Here is a 21,735-nt window from a genome sequence, read left to right on the forward strand (position 1 = left end):
AGAGGGAGAGAAACATCAGTGTGTGGTTGCCCCCCACATGCTCTCCCCACTGGGGACCCGGCCCGCAACCCAGGCGCATGCGCTGACTGAGAATCAAACCAGTGACTCCCTGGTTTGCAGCCTGTGCTCAATCCACTGAGCCACACTAGCCAGGGCTTATTTAAATATCTTTAGTCTACTGTGGTAAACTTCACTGTAACATTCAATTAAATATACGTATTTCTGAGCCCTGGCCATATAGCTCAGTTGGGTAGAGCATTGTCCCAACACATCAAGGTTGCAGATTTGATCCTGGGCTAGGGCACATACAAGAATCAACTAATGAATGCATAAATAAGTGAAACAAATCAATGTTTTGTTTTTTTTCTCTCCCTTCTTTCTAAAATCAATCAATAAAAATATATAAATATATGTATTTCTGTTGTGTTCAGTATTTTTTCCCTCTGCCATCTGTATTGATTTAACTTTATTTTTGGAATGTATAAAATATTAACATGGTTCAGAATTCAAAATCTCCATTTTATAATCATAGTAATATTTAATTTAGGCCAGAAAAAAAATGAATGAGAAAACCATTGAGGTGTTACTCAGAAGGTGTGTCTCAATTCTCTTTCCTACCTTTCTATTGTCATTAGCTTTGGTTTATCTTAGTTGTGTTTTATAATTGCAGATATAAGCAGAGACATATATACATATTCTTAATTCCCCTTTCTTAAACAAAAAGGTACCCTACTGTGTATACTGTCATGCAATATATGCTCTTTTGCACTTTGCTTTTGTAGAGATGTTTTTCATTCTTTGTGTAGCTTTTTTTTACACATTGTGTAGCTAGTCCATAGGTTTTCAGCCAATATTTATGCATGGGCATTTAGGAAGTTTCTAATGTTTCACTTTTACAGATCCTATTGCAACTAATAACCTTGTGTGTATGCTTTTTCATGTTGCTGGAGATGCACCAGAAATTAGTCCAAGAACTTATTTACCATGTCCAAAACAATGCATCATTTTTTTCCCCAAACTTTTTTCTTCATGTCCGTTACCTGTTATTAAATGACACCATTGTCTATGCTATTACTTAAACAGGAACCATGCTATCATTTCTTCTCACATCTAGTTAGTCAGCAAATGCTAATGATATGCTTTTATCCTTTCTATTTTTTTCAGCCTTCATTTTCTTAGTTACAGGTCTGACTTCTTCCTTAGTTCACTATCCTGGCTTGCTAACTGGTCTCATTACATTTTTTTCCTAGAATTCCACATTATTACTAGAACTGTCTTTCTGAAAGCCCAGTTACTCATTTCTTTTACCTCAGCATTGCTCCTCTGCCTCTAAGATAGGATGCAAACACCTTTGCTTAGATGCTTGGCCTTCTGTTTCCTGGCCTCCACTACATCTTCTGCCTAATCTATAACCACTTCTAACCATACTAAACTACTTATAGAGTCACTAGACATGTCTTATCCTGTCAAGCCTCTTTTGGACTGGGAATGCTTTTTTTATGTCCTCCACATTTTGTCCTAGTAACTTTTCATGATACAGCTTAGGTACCACCGCTCTAAGGAAGACCTCTTACTGGTCAAATGTAGTTGCCCTGTTCACCTATAGCACCTTACGTCTTCCTCCATTAACTTATATCTGTTCCCTGAGACTTGAGGCTCCTATGGGCTACAGATTCCTTCCGTTAGTTCTGCTTTCATGTTACAGAGCCCAGAGCATAGTAGACATTCAACAATTAATGAATATATGAATAAACTTAATCTGTTTACATTTTTTAAAAAGTACCTTTAGGTTTTCATTCATTGTACATGTTCACTGCAAAAAATCCAAACTCTGGATTTTTTATATATAAGATATATATAAGATTTAAGTGCTTTCCTTTGATCCCTATCTCATTTTTAGTGGTAACTATGATTAATAGCTTAATATTGGCAAGAAAAGCACAAATTAGATTTTCCAGTTACTGTAGAATCAAATGTCTACTATTTTGTTCTTATAGATCATCTCTTTTCCTTTAGGCAATGATAGTAAGAAATGCTAAAGATACAGCTCATACAAAAGCAGAACGGAATATTCTGGAGGAAGTAAAGCATCCCTTCATTGTGGATTTAATTTATGCCTTTCAGACTGGTGGAAAACTCTACCTCATCCTTGAGTATCTCAGCGGTCAGTACACACAGTTTGGTGTAATTATTTGCATTGCTCCAGAAACTGGGTCAAAACATTAGTTTCCAATGGAAAAGTGCTTTTCCCCAATGTGATCAAATAGTTCTTAAAACTGACAACTACATTGACTAAAGAATTCAGGTGTGACCAGATGTTTCTTTTTCTAGACAAATATGAAGGAAACTTTAAAAGTTAAGGTTTTTTTCTCTCATCTGTAAAATTTTATCTTATTTCCTTTGTAATCAGTTTTTTAGTAAAATAACAGACACCTACTTGATAGAGCCATCAAATTGACTGCACTTGGGTAAGATACTGTAATTCAAATGAACCACTAAAGTATTTCTTTCTAAACTGAAGTGGAAAACTCACTGACAGCGTTGCTTAAGATATTGAGTCTTTTTAGAAATGCATCTTAGAACAGAAGTATTTTGGTTTCATGGAGGCTTATCGATAGATTAAGCAGTTTACAATCAAGATCATCCATATTTTCCAGGGTTTACCACCTCCTGGGAACTAGTGCTCCTGTCATTTCTAGATCCAAGCAAACACACTTGAGTTTTCTGAAAAACAGAGATTTCCTGATAGTGTGAAACACAGAACAGAAAGCTGAAGAATTTAGTTAACTTTTTCATGACATTTGCCATTTTTTCTTATAACTTAATTTTGACATAATTTCAGATTTCCACAAAAAGTTGCAAGAATAGTACAGATAATTCCCACAACCCTACACCTAGGTTCCCTAAGTGTTATCATTTACCACAATTGTTTTGTTTCACCCATCTTCCTTTTTCTCTCTCTGTATACATATATATGTACGTGTGTATATATATGTATATACACCCATGGGTACATATATACGTAATTTTTTGTGAACTATTTAAGAGAGTGTTGTCAACATGATTTCTCTTTACCCCTGAATACTTTAGTGTATATTTTCTAAAATCAATCATAGTATCTTACATAACTATACTAAAATTATTAAATATAGGAAATTAACATTGATATAGTAATCTCCTTAGTTTTCTTTAATCTGGAAGAGTTCCTCGGTCTTTCTTTGTCTCTCATGACTTTGACATTTTCGATGAGTACAGGCAAGTTGTTTTGTAGAATGCATCAATTTGTGCTTATCCGATATTTCCTCAGGATTAGTTTTTCCTCAGGATTAGTTTTGAGTACAGGCAAGTTGTTTTGTAGAATGCATCAATTTGTGCTTATCCGATATTTCCTCAGGATTAGTTTTCCTCAGGTTATACATTTTTGGGAGGACCATCCAGGTGACGTTTCCTTCTTTGTGTATCACATCAGGAGGGACCTGATACGTATATCTTTGTATAAAGTCCTGTCTGCCCATTTTTACCCTGGTGAGGTTTCCCCTTTGTAATTAATAAGTAGCATGAGGAGATATTTTGAGATTTCTTAAATATCTCATCTGTCATCAAGCTTTTCACATATGGTTTTAGCATCCATTGATTCTTGCCTAAAACAGTTAACTGTAATGGTTGTCAAGTGATTTTTCTTATTCCATCATGCCTCCTTCATTTATTATTTGGCATTGAGCTGTAATGAAGAACTTTCCCATCTCTCCCATTTAAAAAATATACTTATCTAAGATTTGTCTATTCATTGGTTTATACCACTGTGGACTCATGGATTCTAAGATTATTCAGTGGGGTGTAACCCTTTGTTATCATTGATTTTGATACTCAAATTGTGTCGTGCTTTTTACAAGGCTACTGCCAGCCTATTGTAGTCTAAGAGTTATGAGGCTGGGCATTTGCTAATTTGCAAGGGTGGTTTAAATTATATACTAACATTCTTCTACTAACTGGTGAAGTGTTAGAGAAGCTTTAATCAAGATTTCTTTTTTAACTTGGGTCTGGAATAAATATTTTTAAGTTTATAGATATAAAACCTAGAATTCCAAAATTTACATATTTCACATAAGAGTGGGAACGCTGCTAAAAATAGAATCCTGAGGACTCTGTTTTAAACCTATAATTTTTAGGATCTGTTTTTTTAAGGAGCTGATGTCTTTTAATTATGGTTAAAAGGAAAGCACAGACCCTCTCATTAGAAATGAGTTGGAGATAAAGATTGTTTTATTTTTTAATGTCTTTTCTGTTTATTTACAGGAGGAGAATTATTTATGCAGTTAGAAAGAGAGGGAATATTTATGGAAGACACAGCCTGGTAAGTGAAATTTTTGTGGTTGCATGGATTCAGGTAATGATTTATATAATTACAAGCAAAGCCTTATTCCCACTGTGGGCAGCCAAATGATTCAATAAATTGTTCTGGAGCCAGTCAGTAGTCACTCAGGACTTAAAGGGGGAGAAGCAGCTTTGCAGCTGGGCAGCTATTGGAGGTCACATCATTCCTTTGCCTCCAGGCCTTGGTTGGAACGCTCTTCACGCCAGTTCCTAACAGAACCATTCTCACTGGGGCTTTCTTTCCTTGAATTGGTGAGCTGCCTGCCTTGGTTGTGGGTGAGTGTGATTTTCCAGTGAAACTTTATGTGTGGAACAATGGAAAGTATCAGCAATCATCTCGTTTTTTTAGACTTTCCAGTTCCCAAGTTGCAGTCTTAGGGAGGTGATAAGCCTGCACATACCATCTGTGGATTGATTCTATGGCTAGGATGGGATCTACCGTCACGCTATTTCTTAAGATGGCATCTGCTTCAGATTAAAAATATACACATCCTTTTGTGAGATGACAGTATTGGGTAACAATAAATCAGTTTATCCTACACATTAATTGAATAGAAAACACTTAAATGTTTTTTTCTACCTTAATTACCAAACTGCATTCCATTGTTTAATTTCAGGCCTTTTCTAACACAGAAGCTGCATTTAAGAGCCTTAGGGATGAAGTGCCTTTTTTTGGAGGAGGCTCTCTGAGCCATGTTGGAGGCTGTTTGTGGTCGTGCTGGCTGTGAAACTGCCTCAGTCCTCTAGGACACACCCTCTCCATCCTGGAGTAATCTGCAGGATTGCACCATTGTTATGCAGCCAGTATTGCAGTGCCTTGTGCTTTTCGAATCCAGACAGGGTTGGCTCAGCCCTTTATTCTTTTGAGGTAGATAAATTTGAGTGTCACACAGTTTATAGTTGTGGGCTATCTGGCAAGAGGGAGGGCAGATACTGTGGGCATGTACTGTGTATAAATATGCAGCTGTATAAGTAAGGGATGAGTGGGCTTCTAAGGGTCAGATTATGAGATATCCTCTGAAACTAAGATTTGCTCATTGAAAATAAAAAAATTCTTATTTCCTATGGGATTTTATAATTGGGGATGGGTGGGAAAAATTTGCTTTGATCTGAATGACTATTGGCCTAGTTCCTACACAGACAGAACAAAACATGACCAATAACAGTTTGGCATATTCTAGACTTCTTTGCAATTTTAGCATTATGTTCTGATGATGAAATAAAACATTTATAGTTTCACTAAATGAGTGAAACATGTCTCCATGCCTTTTGGCAGCATCCTATGCCATCTCTTCCCTCAATATTACCCCCGCCACTAATTTGGTCTTTGGTGCATGTCTATTTCTTCCAAGGTATTTTGCTCCATACATAAACTGCTTTGAGTAGATTACTCTTTTTAATTTTATTAAATCACTTTTGTTTCCAGCTTTTACTTGGCAGAAATCTCCATGGCTTTGGGGCATTTACATCAAAAGGGGATCATCTACAGAGACCTGAAGCCGGAGAATATCATGCTTAATCACCAAGGTGGAGATATACTGTAAACAATTCTATAGTAAATAATCATCTTAAAATCCTCTCACACAGGTCATGGTCATTTTCAAAGTCCCATATTCATGTGTCTATTATTATATACATTTCTCCATCAGATTTTGTGGCATCATGATACTTGCTGAGATTTAAATATTTAGGTATTTATGTTTGATTTGTGGTATTTATGGTATTTATTTACGGTTAAAGGGAGTTGAGGATAACTGGCCACACAAGTACCTTTTTAAATTTAATTCTTGCTCTTTATAGCTTATCACTTTTTAGAAATCCTTATGTAAAATGTGGTGAGCCAAAGCCAGTCCAAACACAAATTTTGGTTTATTCCTTAAATTGGAAAGTGAATCTTAACTTTACATATTGGGGTTTCTTTAATGATGAAAATACATAATTATTGGAAGCAATACTTTTTGTGATCATTTTTATTAACGCTATAAAAAAGGACAGACATAGAACTGAACCAAAATAATTGATGTGGCTTTGGAAATAAAATGTTTAGTAGACATGAATTTATTCTTGCTGTATGTTTGTGACAACAAACGTGAAAATCAGTCATTAATATTCTATACAGCTATAGGTCCAGCAAAGTGGGCTTTAATTTTAATTACATCCGGGTATAGACAGTTCAGTTTATGTGAGAGTAATCTGGGTTGGGTAGACTTGGCAGTTCACTCATGTTTCAAAGGAGCAACCAGCTAAACCAGGGTACCAGGGGGGCTGGAAGCAAGCTCATCAGGGCATCTGGGGGTGTAGTAGCAGCTGCTGATACTTAGATGTTTACAAAATGATGTACAAGGTAGTTAACAGTTTTAAATTCTTGGGCAGAAAGCGGTATATGGACAACAATGCCTATATGTATAAATGTTTCAAACTGCTCTATTTTCTCCTCTTTCCTTTCATTTTTTTTAAAGGAGAAATACTATATTTAACCAAGCACGTCATGGGAATATATATATTTCCCTCCCTCGCAGTTCTGCACCCATCCCCCAAACATGGATACTGATTCAGAATTATAAGGCAAAAGATAGAATAGGGAAGTGACTAGTTAACTTCTTTGATTCATAAGCTTGGGTGTGTCATGTTGTTCTGTGAAAATAGAGGTCATATTTCTTCTGTGTCAGAGTAAAGTACATATTCACACTTGAATCAATAGGCCATTGCCTTTCCCTTTTTTCTGAAATAAGCCTGGAATAGTAGGATCCTTGGGGTTGTTGAACCACTGGATATCTAATGACAGCTGAGTAAAGCTGAACTTGAACTGAAATGTTCTTTGTGTAAGGTGGTAAGTTTATCACTTTCTGAATCTGTGATGATGGTCCCATGCTATGTAGCAATTTTATTTCTTTTTATGAACTGGTAGCATATTGGTTGAATGAGCTAACTTGTCATTGTGACTTTCTGAGACCATCTGAAGAACTGTCAACTCACAGTTCACTATGATAAAAACTCTATATTTGAAGTATGGTATCACACCTTTGTTTAAAAGATGCAGAATATCTTCATTAGGGTCTGTGTATTTAAACCAGACTTCATCAAGTTTTTCCAGGAATTACTTTCTCAGGATGCTAGAGGATTCTTGGTATAGGAAAGGCTGGAGCCTTAGACAAACTGTTTCACTCCTTTATCTTTATTTTCCCTTTTCTAGATAGATAATATCATTGGCAAACGATGACTCTGCCCTAGCCTTAAAGAGTTAACATCCCATTTTATGGTTGGCACCTTGCTAGTTTTTGACATCTTCAAAAAAAAGTAAAGCAGAAAAGAGTTAAGTGGAAGGGTAGATTATTATTTTGTATGATATGTTCAAACACTGCATATACTTAGAATTCTCAGAATAACCATGCTATAATCTTTCATTGTAGGTCATGTGAAACTAACAGACTTTGGACTATGCAAAGAATCTATTCATGATGGAACAGTCACACACACATTTTGTGGAACAATAGAATACATGTGAGCTGCATGTTGAAAGAAATATAACTGGTTTGGGGGCAATAGCTATCTTTTAACCTGGTTTAAGTAATAGTGTGCTGAATTTTCTGTAGCATTATTTGGCTTCATATTTTGTTTTTAAAATCCTTACTCGGATGATATGCAAATGGGTGAATTTTTTAGGCATATTGTTTTTCTCGTTGTAGGGCCCCTGAAATCTTGATGCGGAGTGGCCACAATCGTGCTGTGGATTGGTGGAGTTTGGGAGCATTAATGTATGACATGCTGACTGGAGCAGTAGGTGCACAGTTAAAAGCTACATGTATTACGTATGGTCTGTGCTGAGTAGTTGCTAAGTCCTTGTAGCAAGAGACCTTTCCTGTGCTTCTTGAAAATATTACCAATGGAGTTATTTTTTAAAATGTAGCATTACAAATGCTTTTTTAGTAAGTAGTATGGGCCCCTGTACTTTTAAAAACACTTTCATTTAGATTATCTATGTCATGGCAGTCCTTTGAAATAGATGTAAAATAGACACTGCCCTTATTTTATAAATGGAGAAAATGAAGCATAAAATCACATAGGTCACTGATTAGCACACAAAGTTTATGGTGGAAACTCAGTTCCTTCTAGCACATTGCTATTTCCTCTGTCTTATTGTGTGAAAACTGCAGGTCTTTTGCAGTCACCATATCATAGCACACACTTCTGATCTCTCTGCATCACTGACTAATTCAGGAAATGGATAATTCTGATATGTAAAATTTGATTTTTTATATCTAAGTTTTCTTACTCTCTTCCATTCTTAGCCCCCGTTCACTGGGGAGAATAGAAAGAAAACGATTGACAAAATCCTCAAATGTAAACTCAATTTGCCTCCCTACCTCACACAAGAAGCCAGAGATCTGCTTAAAAAGGTAGGTTTTTAAATAGGTATTGAAACCAAAAGCCTCAACTACTAGAATTTAAATAGAATTCAACATACATTTTGAATAAAAATTCATGCATGGATACTGAATGAAAAAGCCCACAGTTTTTGTAGGAAAACTACAAATTTGTTTAAAGATTTTATTTCTTTTTATTTCCAAATAATGTTTACTAATAATTAGTATGTCATATTTTCCCAAGGCAAAATAGACAAGCAAATTCTATTTAAAAATTCTATTAAAAATCAATTTAGCTAAGTAAAGTTTATCAGTGGTTTTTCCTTCTTCCTAAAGCTGCTGAAAAGAAATGCTGCTTCTCGTCTCGGAGCTGGTCCTGGGGATGCTGGAGAAGTTCAAGTAGGGATTGGCAAGCTTGGTGGTTTGAGGGGAAGATAATGCTAATTTTATGTGTTTGTGAAGGTTGTGTGTAGTGGCTTATAAGTATAGCTTATTTTGTGATTGGTAACTTAAGGCAGGCAGTTGTCAGTCCTGTGAAGTCTATTCCCCTTGACTGTTCTTCCTGCTCTTTTTTTTTTTCTAGGCTCATCCATTCTTCAGACATATTAATTGGGAAGAATTGCTGGCTCGGAAGGTGGAGCCCCCCTTTAAACCTCTGTTGGTATGTATACAAGAAAGCATATGATTTGAGGGACCTGATACTTTTTTTGAGTAAGAAAATCTCAGAGCAGTCAGAAACATTTATTAACAGTTTGATAAACTTTGGTCTATTGTCTCTTCTCTTCAAAATCTTCATTTTGTAGTCTTTTTCAAAAACTGCCCTGGCCGGGTAGCTCAGTTGATTAGAGCATCATCCTGTTATGCCAGGGTTGCAGGTTCAATCCCCAGTCAGGGCACATATGGTGGGGGTCACCCAGAAAAACCATAATTACCTTCTGAAGGGTAGGCCCCTTGTAGTACAGGCTTCTCTTGCTAGATGAGTATTCTAGGAACCCATCTGTATCAATGTATCAGCTGGTGTTGTGAGAGTCTGTGTTCGGCTTCAGTGAATTTTTTTGAAGACTCTTTCAACTCATTTGCCCATTTCATGATGGGTGATTGACAAGCGCAGTTGCCCATGCTGCACTGAGTGTTTAGCATTTTTTGACCAAAAAACAGCATGACCGCTGTATCCCACCCTCCCTGTTCACTCAGTCTTGCCCTGAGTGACTTTGTTTTGTTTCTCTGGATGAAAAATGTCCTTAAAGAAAACATTTTGCCAATGTGAAAGAGGTAAAACAAAAAACAGTAGAAGCACTAAAAGTCATCAAAATTGACAAGTTCAAAAACTATTTTGAGCAATGGAAAAAACATCTCATTAGGTGTATTGATTGCATCAAATGGAGGGTACTTTGAAGGTGACTCAAGTTTAAACATGTAAGAATAAATACACAATTTTTTATAAATAAATTCTGTTTTTTTGGGGGGTCCCCCCTCATAAAATAATCAACCAGTACATGAATAAATAAGTGGAACAACAAATCAATGTTTTTTTCTCGCTTTTCCCCTTCTGTTTTCTCTCCAAAATCAGTCAGTCAATTAAAAAAGAACTCCTGCCAGTAGCAATTGATGACTGTTAACTATTTTTAAGTTGATTGCCTAAGACAATTAAATATTTTAAGTACTTGGGGCTTTTATTTTGTTTGTTTTTTGCTTTGTTTTGCTTAATTCAGCCCTATTATAAGTTTTATTTTTCTGGGAATTTTTTCCTTCAAAATATAGCATATATATTTTTTCAGGATTGCAGCAACAAAGTATCACAAGCTCGCTGCTTAAACCACGGAAATTAGTTGTCACTGTTCTGGAGGCTAGAGATCTGAGATTGAGGTACTGACAGGGTTGGTTCCTTCTGAAGGCTGAGTTCTGTTCCATGCCTTCCCCCTAACTTCTGGCAGTTAGCTGGCAGTCTTTGGCTTTCCTTGGCATATAGGTTCACCACCCAATCTCTGTCTTCATGTTCACGTGGCATTTTCCTTGTGTGCAGGTCTGTGTCCAAATTTCCCCTTTTTATAAGGACACCAGTCATATCAAATTAGAATCCTCCTTACTCTAGTGTGTCTTCTTCTTAAGTAATTACATCTACAGTGACTCTTATTCCAAATGAGGTCCCGTTCTGAGTTACTGGACATTAGAACTCCAGCATACAGATGTTGGGGGAGCACAGCTCACACCGTAACAACAGGTTTATGAGTGAATGAATTTGTGTCTTAGTTCTTGTCTCTGTGCCACCTCAGAATTTGAGAAAATGCAGTTTCTTTTTCTGTTTCTTGGGATGAAGATGTAAGAGAAGTGGAAGACAATGATGATGATGATTTGGGTTCTTGAAGTACAAAGTGACATGCTTTAAAATTTGAACCTATATAATTGTAAGGAGGATAATTAACCCTCATGTAGCAACTACCTAACTTCAAAAATGGTCAGATCATCTTGTTTAAACATAAATGTAACCATCATGCTATCATTCCCATTAAAAAGCTGACAGTTTCCTTAGTTGTTTCCTTTTTTTTTTTTTTTTTTTATTCCTGTTGGTTTGTTTCAATAAGATTCAGTCAAGGCCTGTACAGTTTTGTTACTGTGGCTCTTAGGTCTTTTTCTGTCTATAGCTGTCCCCTTTTAATTCCTCTCCTGAGGACTTATTGAAAAAAAAAAAAAAAGACCATTTGTCCTGTAGGGCTCCTCACATTTTGATTTTGCTGATTTTAACACCATGGTTGTCATTGACCATGTTCATCTGTTCCCTGCATTTCTAAAAACTGGTGGTTAGATTTAGATGCTTGATCTGATTGAGATTAAACTTTTGATGTTATATATTTTCATCAGGAGACATAGTGTGTATTTGTATTTCATTTTACAATGTTAGTGATCATTAGTCATTGTGTACTTCAGTGATTCTCAGCTAGGGTCAGTATGGCAATATCTGGAATAAATTGTCACAACTTGGGAAGGGGGTGCTACCGATCCCTAGGGGCAGAAGCTGCAGATGCTGCTAAATATCCTATACTGCACAGAACAGCCCCTACAGCAAGAATTATCAGGCCCACAATGTCAGTAGTGCTGAGGTTGAGAAACTCTGGCCTAGTTCCAGGATTTCATTAGGGGTTTGCACAGTTGTCTTACTCTAATACTATTACTCATTCTTTATTTATTAGCTGAAATTCTTCCATAAAAAGACACTCTTTTTTAAAATACTCTTTATATCAGTTGTTTGGTTACCTGAGGTACAGTTCATAAAGGAAGGTCAAGATATGTTTTTTTCCCCAGTTTTCAAAATAATGAATTAGTTTCCTAACATCTTCCAAAAGTGACCAATGAATCATGTAATTTTTTAAAAGTTTTTTTTATAAATTCATTATTTTTTAATTTTTTAAAAGATTTTATTTATTTATTTTTAGAGAGGGAAGGGCGGGAGAGAGAGAGAGAGAAACATCAATGTGCGGTTGCTGGGGGCTGTGGCCTGCAACCCAGGCATGTGCCCTGACTGGGAATCGAACCTGTGATGCTTTGGTTTAAAGGTTTTTTTTTTAAGATTTTATTTATTTCGTTTTACAGAGATGGCAAGGGAGGGAGAAAGAGAGGGAGAGAAACATTGATACGTGAGAGATAAATGGACTGGTTGCCTCTCACATGTCCCCAATGAGGGACCTGATCTGCAACTCAGGCATGTGCCCTGACTGGGAATTAAACCAGCAACCATTTGGTTCACAGGCTGGTGCTCAGTCCTCTGAGCCACACTAGCCAGGGCTCATGTAATTTTTTAATTTAATATAATTATGAGCTCATGTCTTTTAACATATTTGAGTTTCAGTCCATTGCAGTTTTTTTAAATTGATGTTTAGCTTTGTCCACCTTTGGACACTGTGTACTTGATCATGTTGGTTCTTGAGTTCTTTTGACACACCGCATACTGTGATGTATCAGAGAGAAGGATTAAAGAAACAGATCTGGTGGTTCGATTTGGGTGGAAATATTCTTTCACAATAAAATATACTCATGCAAAGTAGCATATTATTTTTGCTCCTCAAGAAATCTAAAGGAATGAAATAAGCTATGGAAAGAAACTTTAACTAGAGTATCTTTCAAATGTGATTTGTTTTTAAACTCTGCTTCAATAGTTTTTAGGTTTATTACAAACCTGTAGCAACTACTGAAGCAAATTATCTCTATAAAGGGATTTAGCTAGTGTACTAGGAACACCAAAGCTTTGTAACTGAGAAAGATTAATATTCATAGTTTTTAAAAGATTTTTATTTATTTATTTTTAGAGAGAGGGAAAGGGAAGGAGAAAGAGAGGGAAAGAAACATCAATGTGTGGTTGCCTCTCACATGCCCCCTCCTGGGGACCCGGCCTGCAACCCAGGCATGTGCCCTGACTGGGAATCAAACCAGCGACCCTTTGGTTCATAGCCCTCACTCAGTCCACTGAGCTACATCAGACAGGGCTAATATTCATATTTTTAATAGCAATGATAACTGTACTAAAATCTATTTAATATATTTTTAAAATTTGAGCATGTAATTTGCCCTTTGATAGTTTCCACCTATGTTTATTCTTTACTCTGTGCCTGCTACGACTATTCTGTTAGTACAGTCAAACCCTGTGAAAGAGCTCTATCTACAGTCTTCTCTGATGCATGTAGTGCATTTGATATGTATAATATAGACTAGTCATCATTTTCTAATAATTTTTTTATAAAGCAATCTGAAGAGGATGTGAGTCAGTTTGATTCAAAGTTTACACGTCAGACACCTGTTGACAGCCCAGATGACTCAACTCTCAGTGAAAGTGCCAACCAGGTCTTTCTGGTAAGTGATAGAATTTCCATGTAGGCATGGAAAATTGAAGTATGAGGATGGGCCCTTTTCAACCAGAAAAGCCATTTTTAATAAGAAAATTCAATTTTCTTGCTTTGCAGTTTCATGTAGATAACCTGAGGTGCTATGTTTTTAAGTTATCACCATACTAACTTATTGATGTTAGAAAATTGATCCTTATAATCCAACATTCTATTTTAGCAATTACAGTAGGAGTGTATGGTTCCTCAGAGTGTGATTCCTTTTTTGGATGGACCACTCACTGACTTAAGATGATATTTGGCTCAGCGTCTCAACCAAAAGCTACACAGCCATGGCAGTAAGAAAAGAGTTCACTGTAACTATTTCCTGAAACTGATTTTTGATACTCTTAACATAGTCTTTACCCGAGGCAACGGGGGGGGCGCGTCCAGGGGGTGGTGATGGGGTTAACCTGTTGTGAGTACTTAACAACAAAATATATAGGTTCATTTGTGATAGTTAATAAATTAATTTTCATTGGTAAAGTATCTGTATTGATTTTATACCTTGTCTCCTCAGATAAAAACCGAGGATTTTAGATTTTGATCAACAAAAGTGATAGATTTATATATGATAACCATCATTGCATATTATTTTGCTTAAGTGTCACATACACTTATGTTTATTATATTTATGTATCACATAAACATGTGCCTCGTTTTGTAACATTTGTTTCCTTTGTCATTCGTCATTATGCTTTGTCATTTCTTTGTGGACCACCTTTACAGAGAATGGAATATGGGCAAAGGAATCATTTGGAAGCTGGGTTTTTTTTTTCCCTATTTGTCTCCAAGTTTACCGGATTTGTCAACTAACTTAATTCTCAACCTTTTTTTTTTGTACTGCTCACAGTGTAACACAAAGTAATATATATTTGGGTGGAGAGTAAATTCTAAAGTTAGCATGGGGTGCAAAACTGTGTATGTTTAAAATTACTCTTAAATTACTGTAATAGAGTATGGCAGGGGTGTCAAACTCATTTTCACCGGTGGCCACAATAGCCTTGCAGGTGCCTTTAAAGGGCCGAATGTAATTTCAGCTCCTTAACAGTTAAGGAGCAGTTACATTTATACAGTCCTCAAGTTATTTTGGCCCTTTGAAGGCAACCAGGAGGCTGATGTGGCCCCCAGTGAAAATGAGTTTGACACCCCTGCAGTATGGTTTTGTGTAAACGACTTTGAATAGAAATAATTCTGTGAACATATCATTATGTAGTGAGGTGAGAAGAGAGGATATATGCAAACTACAACTTTACGGTATTTTTCATGAGGTAAGAGATGAAGGACAAATGCATGTTGTTAAATTTATGTTTTCATGATACAGAGTCCTTGTATTCCCCTTAGTAAAATCTCTTCTGTTTAGTTAGGGAAGTAGGCATGATTCATTTTAATTGTGGCTTTGCTTTATTTTCTATTATGATATGGAATTTATACCTTTGATCTAACATGGTGACCTTTTCCTCAGTTGGGCGTTGCAGAATTTCAACTAGTTTGATGCTTTTCCCTGCCCAAAAAGTCTAGAAACATTTTACTTAGCTAAAAAGAAATCCAAAGTTGTGGTAGCAAAAGTTACAAAGCTAAACTTTCATTGTCAATTAAAGTATTTTTGAGTTTTTAATTAAATTGGCTAACTAAAGAATAATTAATTTATTAGGTTATAGCCAGAATTCTGTACATAAAGGAGCTCTCTTCAAAAAAGTAATAAAAATAGTTATACCCACTTACCTAAATATTGGAGTTGTGGAAACTTCAATAAATATTTAAGTTCCTATCATAGTTTTAAAGGAAATTCAAAGATGATTAAAGCACAGCCTATTCCTCTTGGTAGTTACAGCTTTAGCCCACTAGAACATGTGGGAAATGTCCTCTGAAGTCCACATGTGGCCATCATAAAGCATATGCTCTACAGAATTGCACCTCATGCTTTATAGGGGTGTCACTCATTTTCACCAGGGGCCACATCAGCCTTGTGGTTGCCTTTAAAGGGCCGAATGTAATTTTAGGCCGACTGTGTAAATGTAACTACTCCTTAACTACGGGCAAGGAGCTTGGTGCTGCCACCGGGTAGAAGCAAGGTAGAGAGCCAGATTCAGCCCACAGGCATTGTGTTTGCCACCTGTGCTTTAGGCCTTCATCTAGAATGTCATTTAGTCCTTTTATCATAACTCATAATGCCTACTCAAAGATGACTAGACTAATACACAGAAGGGAAGATAGGTGGAAGACTGATAGTTAAAGAAATGAACATTGACAGCAAGAGAAATGACAGCTTGTAACCTAATAGCAAGGTCCAAAAAAGAACTAAAGCTAATAACACTGCATATCTCCTATTACAGTTGAGGGTTTTCACAATGGCTGGCTGTGAAAACAGTCTTTTAATTCATCAAGATTACCAAATCTAAGTCTATCCAATCACTGGGGTAAAACCAGAAAAATCACAAGTGCCAAGTTAGAGAATTCTATTTTTACTTTGGCCTAATAATGAGAAACTGTTTGGGGGTTGATACTCTTAGGTGCTTATAGGGATGTGACATGGCTAGAAACACTAGAATTTTCTTTGCATTTATCTTAGTATTTAATACCTGAACATGGAGCCTACATTTACCTGTTTCGTTCTACTCCTTTCAGTCGAGTGGAATTTTGTTTGCTGGCATATGGGGCTCAATAGAATTCTGCTTTCTTGAAGTCTGTGCCTCAAGAAATGGCTGGGAAGAAGTTAGAAAGTGTGAAATGGGATTGAGGAGATGGGAGAGTATACGGAGTAGTGGTTTTGGGTGTGCACGACTGTGTTAGACTGAACTAACACATTTGCTTGGTATGTATGACAAATGACCTTCTGCAGTCCACTGTTACTGTCTTTCAGGGTTTTACCTATGTGGCTCCATCTGTACTTGAAAGCGTGAAAGAAAAGTTTTCCTTTGAACCAAAAATCCGATCACCTCGAAGATTTATTGGCAGCCCACGAACACCTGTCAGGTATTCAGACTTTATTTTCACCTTTAAAACAAAAACCTAGAAGACCATGTCTTAAGAAATTTATGCCAAGTTACATAAATGAAAGATCTGGCATCATATTCTCTTGGGTTGACATAAGCCCAGCATCTGTACCTTCTCATACTGTAAGTGACTAGTCTGTACTAATCTCTGATAATATGCTATATAGTTGACCTTTCCTCCTAAAAGTAAGCGGCTGCAGTGACAGCTGTCCTTTGTCCCCTTCCAGTCAACACTCACTGTGTACCAGGGGCTGTGCTGCATGCTGGGGCACATGATTAGCCCAGGTACTGCCCTGGTCCTGATGAAGCTTATGATTTAGAGAGAATCACAAACAAAAAAGGAAATACAAAAAATATGTAATTGCAAGTAGTGCCAAGTGCTGTATGAAAAAAAATAAAGAGTATGGTGGTAGAGAGCAAAGAGTATTTATTAACAAGGGGCTCATGTTCATGGTGGTCAGAGAAAGGCCTCCCTGGTAAAGTAACATCTAAGAATGAAGAGAAAGAACTAGCCATACAAAAAGTAGAAATACAAGGAGGTTACAGGTAGAATAGCTTGTGCAGAAGTCTTAAGGGAGGAAAAAATTAGGCCTTTTCTTGGAAGTAAGAGGGAGGTCTGTGTTCCTGAAGTGCGAGTGAGTAATAGAATGGCAAAGCTTTGGAGAAGTATTTTATTTTAAATGCAATGGGAACCTGTTTTAAGTAGGGGAGTGAATTTTTTAAAAAATTAATTGTCATTGAAAGTTTTACTGGGGCAAGTATAAAGATAGAGACCATTTGGTAAACTAGCATCTAGGGGAGAGATGGCTTAACTTTTGCCTTGTTACTAATCCACACAAAAATAAAATTAAATGAAAATAAACGTCGTATTATCCCATTCCCTCTAAATGTAAAGGAATACTTTTTTTTTGTTGAGATAATCCTTCAGACAAATGAATGATAGCTCTTCATTGTCTTAAAGCCCAGTCAAATTTTCTCCTGGGGATTTCTGGGGAAGAGGTGCTTCAGCCAGCACAGCAAATCCTCAGACGCCTGTGGAATACCCAATGGAAACAAGTGGAATAGAGCAGATGGATGTGACGATGAGTGGGGAAGCGTCAGCCCCACTTCCAATACGACAGCCGAACTCCGGGCCATACAAAAAACAAGCTTTTCCCATGATCTCCAAACGACCAGAGCACCTGCGTATGAATCTATGACAGAGCAATGCTTTTAATGAATTTAAGGCAAAAAAGGTGGGGAAAGGATTTATGAGTATGCTGCAGGGTGAAACACCAAGGCTGGACATGACAGTCCCGAAGACTCAGTGTCATTACATAGAACACTTTGGACGGAGGGAAAATAAACCTGGATTTTAAAAAATCAATCAATGGTGCAAAAAAAAAAAAACTTAAGCAAAATAGTATTGCAGAACTCTTAGGCACATCAATTAATTGATTCCTAGTGACATCTTCTCAACCTTATCAAGGATATTCATGTTGATGGCGTGAAACTGACAGTATTAAGGGTAGGATGTTGCTTTTGAATCACTGTTGAGTTCTGATTGTGTCGAAGAAGGGTTATCCTTTTATTAGGCAAAATATGAAATTGCCTGTAATACTTGCAACCAAGGACAAATTAGCATGCAAGCTTGGTCAAACTTTTTCCAGCAACATGGAATCAAAGACAAAAGAAACTTATCAATTGATGTTTTACGTGCAGACAACCTGAATCTTTTTTTTATATAAATATATATTTTTCAAATAGATTTTTGATTCAGCTCATCATGGAAAACAGCCCAAACTTTAAAATGCGAAATTATTGGTTGGTGTGAAGAAAGCCAGACAACTTCTGTTTCTTCTCTTGATGAAATAATAAAAATGCAAATGATCATTGTTAACCACAGCTGTGGCTCGTTTGAGGGATTGGGGTGGACCTGGGGTTTATTTTCAGTAACCCAGCTGCAACCTGTCTGTAATATTAGGAAAAAATCTATTTAATCATTTCTATTTGCAGTACTGCTATGTGCTAAGCTTAACTGGAAGCCTTGGGATGGGCATAAGTTGTATGTCCTACATTTCATCCTTGTCCTGGGCCTGCATTGCACTGGAAAAATATCGCCACCTGTTCCTATACCAGTATTTGGTTCAAGACGCCAAATGTGTTCAGCCTGTGGCTGAAGAAGGACGGAAGAGAGTCAGGATAAAATGCATACTGAGGGCGGCAAAGTGAGGGAAATAGGGAGATCCAGGGGAAGAGGGTGTTGCCATAGTCCACTCTCTATGTCTAATCTCTTTACAACAGATTGGTAAGGTTTGAAGTTTTACTTTTTACTGTCTACCTTCCTTACATTTTTTCCTCAACAGTTTTAAAAGGGAAAAGGTTCTTTTCTCCTATACTGGGGCTACATTTTTTGATTGTAAAAATATTTGATGGCCTTTTGATGAATGTCTTCCACAGTGAATAAGAAAACTTAGTGGCTTAATTAAGGAAACATGTTAACAGACATTATGTTTTTGAAATTGTAACAAAATCTTCAATGATTTACCGGTACACAGAATAAAAATAAAGGTAACTTTACCTTTCTTAAATACTTCCTGCCTTAAAGAGAGCATTTCCATGACTTTAGCTGGTGAAAGGGTTTAATATCTGCAGAGCTTTATAAAAATATATTTCAGTGCATACTGGTATAATAGATGATCATGCAGTTGCAGTTAAGTCTTATCGCCTCTTTCTGTCTTTTATAATGTCTTTAGTCTGAGTGTGCAAAGTCAATTTGTAATATTTTGCAACCCTATGATTTTTTTTTTAAATAGATGCTGCTTGCTGTGTTCTCCAAACCTTTTTGAGCCATAGGATCCAAGCCATAAAATTCTTTATGCATGTTGAAATCAGTCAGAAAAGAGCAGAGCTTTGCTTATTTTAATGGCAATTCAAGTGAGATGAGATGAAATCCTATGACATTAAGTAAAAACAGATCCATGAAAAATGATTGGAAATATCCTTTCAATTGTGGCAATAAATGAAAGAATTGATAACAGTTCAACTTTGGACAGAAAGCTTTTTTTTTTAATCACTCCTAATTCCCCATTTCCCCATTATTGTAGCAGCCTACTGAGAACTTTATAACTGTAGCTAATAAATTAGTAGCTACCATAATGATAAGGGCAGAAATTATATTTAAAGTACAGATTTTTTTATAGGCTCTATTTCAGACTGTAAATGGCTTGTGATACTCTGATACTTGTTTTCAAATGTATTTACTAATTGTGGTGTTGACTGCCTGACCAAATTCCAGCAAAATTTTTACACCAAAATATTCCTTCTTAGTCTTATTTGCTACTAACATTTGCACTGTGATTGGCTGGCTATGAACACCCCATAGTTAAATCATTTTCATAATTAGTACTGCTAGCAATAGTGGCAAATACTGCAACTTCTCTGCATAAAAAACATTAATTGCACATCTACCATCCACACAAATACAGCTTTCCAAGTTAACATTAAGGGAAGTTAATTTCCTATGCTGTGGCAGGTTTGAGAAATTGTGTTTCATAAATGGATATCCCTGCTGTGACTGTGAAAACATGTCAAGTGCCACGGTAGTGTCACAGACAGAAAGCACACACCTATGCAAAATGGCTTGCCCTATATTTATTTGTAAAAATCCAAGCATAGTTTAAAATATATGATGTCAATATTACTAGTCTTGAGTTTCTAAGAGGGTTCTTTATGATTCTTCCAGGTAAGTGTATAAAAGAGATTAAGTGCTTTTCTTTCATCACTTGATTATTTTCTTTAAAATCAGCTATTGCAGGATATTTTTTAATTTTATATACATGCTGTTTTTTAATTAAAATATAATCACTGAGAACTGAAGTTTACTAATTTTGATTTTTTAAGGTTTGTAGCATTACAGAATAAACTGGGATTTATAAACCAGCTGTGATTAACAATGTAAAGTATTAATTATTGAACTTGAACCAGATTTTTTAGAAAATTATATTCTTTCCCCTTTATGGTCTTAACTAATTTGAATCCTTCAAGAAGGATTTTTCCATACTATTTTTCGAGATAGAAGATAATGAGGGTGGGGTGAGGGAGAATGCATGTATGATGCTCCATAAATTCAACATTCTTTAAGTAATAAATGATTATAAACAAGATGCATCTTCAGTAGTGTTAATATACTGAGCCTTGGATTTTATATTTAACATAGGACCTAACTCTTTTGGTAACTCAGTCATATGGTTCCTAGCTTACAAGGGCTAGATCTAAGATTATTCCCATGAGAAATGTTGAATTTATGAAGAATGGATTTTGAGACTTTGAAAATGGTTAATTTCTCAAATAATAACATCAATGTCCAAACATCTACCTTTTTTTCATAGGAGTAAACACTAGCAAGCTGGACAGTCATAAAAGTAATTGTCACACTATGACCTGTGGTCTGTTGCTGATTGATATAGAACTTTTCTTGTGTGATTCTTAAATTACCACTACAGCACAAGTATTATATCTCAGTGGATTATTTGAAATAACACCTGAAAGATGGGTTCATCTGTGTTTGCTCTTTAAACTATTATTTTTTCTTATCCCAAGTTGGCTTTGCATCTATCAGAGTAAATAAATTCTTCAGCTGCCTTATTAGGAGTGCTATGAGGGTAACACCTTTTCTGCTTTTCATCTTGTATTTAGTTTACTGTATTATTTGATTTCAGATTGAATGAATGTAAATAGAAATTAAATGCAAATTTGAATGAACATAATATAGAAGTGATTTTTTTATTATTATCCTAAGATAGGAAGAAATAACAGGTACACAAATAGTTTCAATAATTTTTTTCATTAACATGCCAGATATGTTCAGGTTCTCACCTTTAATAAACTACTGTTGACCCTTGAACAACATGGGTTTGAACTGCACATATCCACTTACACACAGAACTTTTTTCAGTAAATATGTTTGGCCCTCCATATCAGTGGATATGAAGGGCCACTGTAGAATCAAGTTATATGTGGGTTTCGATGGAGGTGGGGGAGATGATGGTGTCCCTAATCCTCACATTATTCAAGGATCAACTCTACTATACAGGTGAGGAGTGACAGTTGTAAAAGTGTTTCTGCTGAGAAATTGCAGCTACTTAAATA

At 36.2% G+C, this 21,735-nt stretch overlaps 1 protein-coding gene across 5 annotated transcripts in view; it reads left to right on the forward strand.

The window, feature by feature from the left end:
• The window catches only part of RPS6KB1 (ribosomal protein S6 kinase B1), a 63,627-nt gene that overhangs the window by 21,906 nt on the left and 19,986 nt on the right, over positions 1-21,735 (forward strand). For 2 of the 5 annotated variants that reach the window (XM_045837354.1, XM_045837355.1), the window contains exons 5-15: positions 2,017-2,164; positions 4,297-4,354; positions 5,801-5,901; positions 7,785-7,875; positions 8,061-8,151; positions 8,664-8,771; positions 9,075-9,137; positions 9,322-9,399; positions 13,473-13,580; positions 16,473-16,585; positions 17,567-21,348. In XM_045837354.1, the coding sequence (XP_045693310.1) occupies positions 2,017-2,164; positions 4,297-4,354; positions 5,801-5,901; positions 7,785-7,875; positions 8,061-8,151; positions 8,664-8,771; positions 9,075-9,137; positions 9,322-9,399; positions 13,473-13,580; positions 16,473-16,585; positions 17,567-17,804 (1,197 nt within the window). In that variant the 3' untranslated portion in view covers positions 17,805-21,348. Of the gene's footprint in view, positions 1-2,016; positions 2,165-4,296; positions 4,355-5,800; positions 5,902-7,784; positions 7,876-8,060; positions 8,152-8,663; positions 8,772-9,074; positions 9,138-9,321; positions 9,400-13,472; positions 13,581-16,472; positions 16,586-17,566; positions 21,349-21,735 lie in introns of those variants that run through there. The other 3 variants (XM_045837357.1, XM_045837356.1, XM_045837358.1) reach the window with 3 other exon arrangements.

Source organism: Phyllostomus hastatus, unplaced genomic scaffold (genome assembly GCF_019186645.2).
Source record: "Phyllostomus hastatus isolate PE091 unplaced genomic scaffold, TTU_PhHast_1.1 phas_contig_210, whole genome shotgun sequence".
Lineage (NCBI taxonomy): Eukaryota > Metazoa > Chordata > Mammalia > Chiroptera > Phyllostomidae > Phyllostomus > Phyllostomus hastatus.